Source organism: Serinus canaria, chromosome 4 (assembly GCF_022539315.1).
Source record: "Serinus canaria isolate serCan28SL12 chromosome 4, serCan2020, whole genome shotgun sequence".
Classification (NCBI taxonomy): domain Eukaryota; kingdom Metazoa; phylum Chordata; class Aves; order Passeriformes; family Fringillidae; genus Serinus; species Serinus canaria.
Genome location: NC_066317.1, coordinates 12,136,531 through 12,144,086, shown reverse-complemented (window position 1 = coordinate 12,144,086; position 7,556 = coordinate 12,136,531). Strand labels below are relative to the sequence as shown.

The 7,556-nt window shown below is 38.8% G+C and overlaps 1 protein-coding gene across 7 annotated transcripts in view; it reads right to left on the bottom strand.

Moving 5' to 3' along the window:
- Positions 1-367: 367 nt before the first annotated feature.
- LOC103826086 (glycerol-3-phosphate acyltransferase 3-like) overlaps positions 368-7,556 on the bottom strand; it is a 28,300-nt gene continuing 21,111 nt past the window's right edge. For 3 of the 7 annotated variants that reach the window (XM_018926932.3, XM_018926933.3, XM_018926931.3), the window contains 10 exons: positions 5,848-6,136; positions 5,400-5,474; positions 5,013-5,102; positions 4,593-4,686; positions 4,195-4,310; positions 3,382-3,437; positions 2,950-3,035; positions 2,161-2,289; positions 1,669-1,748; positions 368-1,235 (listed from right to left, as the gene is read on the bottom strand). In XM_018926932.3, the coding sequence (XP_018782477.1) occupies positions 1,121-1,235; positions 1,669-1,748; positions 2,161-2,289; positions 2,950-3,035; positions 3,382-3,437; positions 4,195-4,310; positions 4,593-4,686; positions 5,013-5,102; positions 5,400-5,474; positions 5,848-6,136 (1,130 nt within the window). In that variant the 3' untranslated portion in view covers positions 368-1,120. Of the gene's footprint in view, positions 1,236-1,634; positions 1,749-2,160; positions 2,290-2,949; positions 3,036-3,381; positions 3,438-4,194; positions 4,311-4,592; positions 4,687-5,012; positions 5,103-5,399; positions 5,475-5,847; positions 6,137-7,556 lie in introns of all 7 variants that reach the window. The other 4 variants (XM_050973322.1, XM_009101365.4, XM_050973319.1 and 1 more) reach the window with 3 other exon arrangements.

The window sequence follows — 7,556 nt, the reverse complement described above, 5'->3', positions numbered from 1 at the left end:
GATCCTCTGTCTTTTCTGAGACTTCAGCCCATGGGCTGCTGTCATGTAAACATTATTAACTGTTCTTACCAAGGTCTGTCTTAACAGCACCTTGGCCAAAACAGCAGCTATTTGTGTGTTTCATTAGGGACATTCAGATAGTTTAAAAAGCCTGATCCTTTGATATGAGAGCTACTTACCAGGAGAGAAAATATTTTATACCAATAAATGCTGTAGGAGACAGAAACATTCCCACTGCATACTCCTTAAGTGCACTTGCTCTGTTCCTGGAGGGTGGGCATGTCAGAGGCCAAATCCTCAGCTTTCACATCCAGTGGTAACACAAGCAAGCAGCTATCCAGAAATAACAGCAGCAGAGGACAGTGGATGTCACATCATAGGCTTTCTTTAATTTGTGTAATGCATACAAACAGACTCAAAAAGGACTCTAACAAAACCACAAGATATGATTTAAAAACACAGGATATTTTCTATTACAATGTCCTTGGCTGTGATTAATTTACCTCAACTTCACACACCCAGACATCAGGGACATGATGCCCTGGACACTGTTCTGCTCTTTGTCATAGCAGAAAATATTCTACCATGCCATCCCTGGTCTTGTGACATGGAGGAGAAAGTCAACATCTGCTTTTTCCCTCTGACATGCAACATTTCCTCTCCAACATGCAATTCAGAAAACATATTTTGGTGAAATGCTTCATGTCTTCTGACATCAGGAGATCTATCTCTAGAGCAACATGGTTACTGTGGCTCACAGGAGTATTCCTAGTCTAAGTCGCTGAGAGAGTCTAGCAGTACAGAAGTGATTTATTAAAGTAAGCATTTAAGTCCTCAAGGTATTGCAAATATTTTAAAGTTGAATTTTAATGAACATAATTAATTTTACTGCAGATTCTTCTCAGCATCAGGGAGAACTTTATTAGCATATTTTATGTTTTCCTATTTATAAAATTACAGTTCTTTGCTTTAAATAAGGAAATTTCTTTGTTGTTTCCCTGCTGTGTCACCTGCAAAATATCTTACGGGAACAGAAGGAAAACATGTTTGGTTTAATAAAAAGACAGTCTATTTTCTGGTAGAGATAAGTCATGGAAAAATGAGATAAAATAAATAGCATTTAACAAACATTTCCATTTCCCACAGATCCATTTTCTATTACTATCTGGCAATATTTTTTCTGTTGCTCTTCCTTGAAAGACTCTTTGGCCTTTTTCCTTTTCAGTCCCCCATCCCTGAAAGATAAAGAAAAGAAACAGCCTTAAACTCACTTCAGGGTAAAGGCAGAAAAACATTACTATATTTAGACTATGTAGTCAAAGCAGTTTCCCCTCTTAATGTTGACATCTCTAAAACAATGCTAAGTGATTTATACTGCCAAGACTTACAATACCACAATACCCTGCTTTTAACCCAGTATTTAACAGGAAAGTAATTAATTTTCACCTAATACTGCCTGCTGTCTAGATCCACCTGTCAGCTCTGTTTCTCTCTATCTACTATATTATTTTAATGTAATTTTTCAAGTAATAAAGTAACATTTTCTGACTCAGAGTCAGTAAGTGTGGTGGACTACAGTGTAAACAAAGCAGGTTTTAAAGGATTCCATGCTAATATTTCAGAATACAGAGTACCTTTAAAAACAATTCCAGAGCTGTTGCTTCTTACCAAGGAAGCACAGACATTCCTGCCCGAGCAGCAATGACAGCCTTGACTCTGTCAGCAAAGTGAACAGCATCTTCTTCTTCCTGGAAAGAACATATGCATTAATTGCTTTACAATATAGACATTTTCTCTGTGCCTCACTTAAAAAGATAGGTTTTGTGAGACAGCAGGCAGTGGGGTTTATGCCTGACCCATGAGCCAAATGTGAGCAGTTCCAGCTGATCCTGGTTTGCCACTATTTGGTGCCAAAATGAACTACATGGGAGGCTCTCTGGTTTCTGAGACAGCCTGAAACAGCACACAGCCTGAAGTCCCAGGTCTGGCCAGAGCAGGGGATGTATCCTAGATAAATCCAAGACTTGGAGTGTAGTGTTGCTTCCTGGCCTTTGTCCATTAAATTATCAATAAGGATTGAGAGCACCTTGTGTGGTAATGCAGACCTCCTTCCAGACAACATTTCACAAGCACTTTCAAAACATACAAAAGTATAAGAACCTCTTTGACCATCGGTGGCAGGTACCACACATTGCAGACAATAGCCCAGCTGGTTAACACATTAAAAGCATAGGTCATCATGGAATGCTTTGTGCTGTTCCAGAAGGCATCTCCAAAGCGGGGGTCATACTGGAAGACAAGAAGAATAAGCTGCCTTGGTTTAAATCACATAAACAGCTTTTTTTTTTTTTTTTTTTTTTTTTGGCCACAAAGTCTCAATTCAACTTATTAAATAATGGGCAAATCTAATCACAGCTCCTGAAAGCATCAGTAAATTCAGAGTAAAGTTCCAACATTTATTACAAGTTTCTAACAGTTACCATTTACAAGCAATGCATGACATCAAACTGTAACAGACCTGCAACAAAACTATAGCAAAAGATTTATACAAAACGTAGAAACTTGTCATCTACATATATGCTGATTACAAAGGTTTCCTTGACAATACTCACTCCAGTTTTAAGAACTTCCAAAAGATCAGGTAACATTATAGTGCCAGAAAAAGTAACTAATATTTCCAGATCTAGAGTGACATGGCTAAAGCTGTCCAAGAAAGACTTGAAAGTGCCAAGAAAACTGCCCTTATCCTCAGAGCACATAAGAGCCAGGACAGAAATTACAGGTTTCCCATACTGCTTAAAACCACAAGTTTCTGTCTCTCAGGGCTTATTCAGTACTTTATGCACACCAAACATATCCCTTTTCAAGGCTTACACATGAACAGCTTCTCTGGCATTAGAAGTGTTTGCAACCAATCCTTCCATGTTTGGAAAATTGCAGTTACAGTACCTTGATTGCCACTGGATGGATGGTTCCTCCTACCTCAAAGCTTCCCTTCTTAAACATCATTACTGATGTGTTGTTAATGCAGGTGCCTGGTAGGAATTAAAATAGATGAAGGGCTTAATCCACTCTGAGAAAAGTATCAGGAAATTAATCCTAACCTGTCTTAAGGGGACTTAGTTGTTAAAGGAGAAAGTAAGCTTTAGTTCTGGAACATAATCCCAGAGACTTGTATGTCTTTATTCTGTTATATGCTAAAGCAAATAAACTGTCATAAAACTTTTGTAAAATACTAGAACCTGACCTTTAATATCTCACAATAACTAATTAATTCTACATATTAAAAACAACCACAATTCTAAAGACTGGATATAATAAACTGCACTCAATGGCAAGAAGTGAGAAGAGCAAAAAAAAATCAATACAGTTGCTTCTTACCTTCTGGGAAAATTAAAATGGGTAACTTGGCCTTATCTGCAATGTGTTCTCTAATTCTGTGGAGAGAAAATAAAATTTCAGTGTACACTTCATATTTATTTTGTCCAAGAATCAACATTCATTACCTCTCACATAGGACAAAAGCCCTTGCCTAATTGCCTTTTGCCCAGTCAGTTGCCTCATCTGGAATATGTTCTGATTTCAGACCTTTATCTCAGTGTCTCTTGATAATTAAAAAAGTAGATTTTCTACAAAGCTCTATGAAGTTCCATTTTAACCAGAGAACTGTGGTACTTGAAGCATGTGAAAATAACTTCCCAGATTCCAGCTATGAATGCAGTCAAATTTTTTTTTAGACTGAAATATATTCCAAATTTCTAGTTTTCATGCTTTCTAGGTTCCCAACATCAGTTTTACATGTATCTCATGATTCTCCATGTTTAGTTAAGTGACAGGTCACTATCTTACTACATTTGCTGCATCACTTAAAACCACAAATATCACCACTAAACAGATTACTGACACTAAAATTGGTCATTTCGAAGACAACTGTGTTTCCTACAACTCAAAAGCATGGAGATCCTCTTTGGCCTACATTAAAGGACAAAATCAAAACACAAAACATCAAAAAAAAAAAAAAAAACCCAAAAAAAAAAACCAAACCAAAAAAACCCCCAAAAACATAGCAAAACAAAACCAAACCAAAACAAACCCCCCCCCCCCCAAAAAAAGAGACGATGACAAAAAATGTCAACACTGATGACAAATTACCACACCAGACCAGACAATGAAGCAAACACCTCACTACCTTACTTTTTCCTCACCAGGTGACGGTCTTTCATTTCCGAGCGTTCAAATAAGACATGCTGAGAGGTTTGCATGCAGGATTTTTGAATAAGTCCCATAAGCCCTCCATGTACCTGGCCAACCTGCAAGTCCAAAAGAAACTTGTTACAAAGCAAACACACACACTTAAATTATTAAATTCTAAACACAGATGCAACCATTTCTAAGCTTATTGACAAATTATACCAATCTCCTTGGTCATACATGTGCACATACCTGCCTGCATCTAGTTTTTTGCAGTTCAGAATGTGAATTTGAATGCTGTGAAATCCCAAATGTTCTGTGAGGAAGTTCATCCTCTTAACCAATGCTACATCTATGGGCATCTCAACATTACTGGTATTTACCAACTGTCTTGTTCATACCAAGGAATAGCATCCATCACTGGCCAGGATTAGGACATCCAATGGAGATGTGTGGTTGGCTACACAGATGCCTCCCTCCTGTGGTTTGTTTTCCCTACAAGGATAACCATAAAAGTAATTAGTTAATGTTTATTCTCCAGACTACAATCCCAATCAGGTGGCAAGCACTGAAAAATACCCAAGTGTCTGAAGAGTACTACATCATCTACACACACCCTGCCAATACACAGCAGGAAACACAGGAGGGCATGTGAACATCCTGAGAGAGTCTGGATGATCCAAACAGCTTTTTGGATCAAGTTGTACCATCACCAAGTATCCAGGCAGTAATGGAATAAGAATCCTGCTCCAAAACTTGAGCTGTTAAATACTGCAAGAAACAAATTCCAGACTAATAAAGGGCGAGGTGGCAGCACTCACCTGTTATGGAAATTAACAAGGCCACTCAGACATCGGACACCTAAGGTGGCACATATCATCTGGACCTGGTTGCTCAGCCAGCCTTTAACTCTAAAAGAAATGAAGCCATAGATACATTTCTATGGAGTCACACATGCAATGTAAACTCTCTGAGTTATCCCAAATTGCTGTTACCTCAAAGACCATACTAAGGCTCAAACTGCATGTCTGCTTTCAGATGCCATTGCCATACCTTTCTCTCATAACACTCTATAATTTTACAGGAGAGAAAAAGCCACCCCATGATAGTCCACATCAATCCTCTGGACCTCAGCAGAGTTCCAACTACTAGTTCAAATCCTTAAAGAAATACAGAAGAAATTGAAAGAGCCCTCAGCAAATACCTACCTGCCATTTGGAAACTGTCCCACTACAGTAGTGGCTAACACCAACAACAGGATGCTGAAAACAGACAAGCAGATGCTACAAAGTAAAATAATCTTAATTAAATGGCAAGAAGCAAAACTGGAGGAGTAAGCAAGAAAGTATTCTTATTTGACTCTTTAATCCACTTCACAATGCTTCCTTTCAGCATTAATAGCTAACTAGCAACAAACTACTAGCTAACCAGCACACAAACCCCTTAATCCAGCTTTGCTGAATTTTAAAAGCAAATTAATCACTAATAAAACATATGAAATTTGAGAATTTTTTTTTAAGGGATATTTGAGTTTAGATGGCTTCTTGGAAAAGTCATGCCAGATTCCCCTTCCTCCACTAGCCAATAGTATATTATTTCACAATTTCTGTAAAAAGCACCATGAAATACGATCCCAGCAAATCCTGTCTGGCTCACCGGAAAGGCAGCAGGAGGCAATACCGAATAAGGATGCCAGTGACCCACACAGCAGCCAGTTTCCAGCTGACATGGTGCAGGTTGGCATTGGTCCTGCTGAGGAGATTCCAGGACAGCAGCTCCTCAGAGGAGAACCGTCGAGTCACTTGATCCTCTGCAACTGCCTCACAGCCCTTCTTGGAAAAGTACATGACATCAGCAAGGCTGAAACATCCTTGGCAGTGGCCAACAACCTCCTTTTCCATGGGAGTCTCATCTCTCTGGATGATCCCTGCATGAGGAAATGAGTCTTCCTTCCACAAGGTGAAATGAACAACATGGATTCCAAAGAGAATATCAAGAAATACATATGCTTTTTAGAAACAGCTCTCCTGCTCAAGCACGATAATGCATTGCTATGCCTCATTTATGTACTAACAGCACATTCCATGAGTTACTTCTCTAATCCTATGCAATATAAAGCCCCTAAGTTGCTAAGGAAGGAGAAAAGGATTCCAATCAAGCTGCAAATAAAACCTTGAGCACAACACCTACTTCATTATTGTTTACCAAATAACATAGGCACTCACACCTAGAAATGTCACATATACACTGCCAAGAGAGCAGATCCCTGCTGGTACCTTGACTCAAATTCAGGCAGAGTTTGCATGATTGCTCCTGCTGGTGTTGATTAGCTTTATTGTTTCCCAGCTGTAAAGAAACACCTTCCTCTGCATTTTTTTTTCTTGGAACCTTCTATCTCCCCCCATCCCTTCTCTGTTAAGAGTCACTTCCCTACCAAGAAACTTGAAAGTGCCTGGGTTTCCCCCCCACCCAAGACATACATAGCATTACACAGACACACTGTGCAGGAAGAATGACAGCACATTCTTGCTCTGTTATTTGTAAAATCACACCCCATAAGACAGCAATGCAGCAAGTCTCAGATATCTGCTGAGGTCACTCTGAGACCAGATTCTTATCTGGCTGGTTACAGTGACTAAAATTCTCTTGGTTCGTACCAGCTAACACTTGGCTTTCTGGTTTGCTCCCCCCACCTCTTTTATTTTTTTTCTTTTTGATGGGACGTATTGGATGATATTATATATGCATTATAAAAATACACTTATCTTGATCAACCTACCTCTCCCTAATCAGAATCACAAACCTTTCCCCCATCTGCACTTCAGTAAAAACCTTCAACTCCCAGGAAATCATCAGACCAGAAAATTATTGGCTGACAAACAAAGCAGCCTACCTGACTAATCACTAAAAATGGCCTACAAGTAAAAGGATAACTATGAGAACTTAACTCTTTGGTCAAAGAAGAAAGGAAAAATAGTTGGGGAAAAAATTATTTGGATTTTATCCTCGTCTCTAGAAAAGAGTGCAAATTCTATCTGTGATCCATGGGATGCTGTAACTTTTATTTGAGAGCCTGGATTTTTTGCATGCTAGGAGTTACAAGAAGCAAAAGATAACTATGCAGAGCTATGACAAGCACAAAGAACACTAATTTATCCCAATCCTGTAAAGAGAGAGCTGATGGAGCCCAAAAGCAAAAAGCACTTACGAAAAGAGGGACGCTTCCCAAATGCCTATCAGCAATGTCTTTCTATATGCACACTAGTCTCTAATTCCTTTTATTCACAAAACTCAGGGATTATATTTTTTTATAACATGCTTAGGTATATAGCTTCAACAGATATTTGCTCATCAAACTCCTTTCT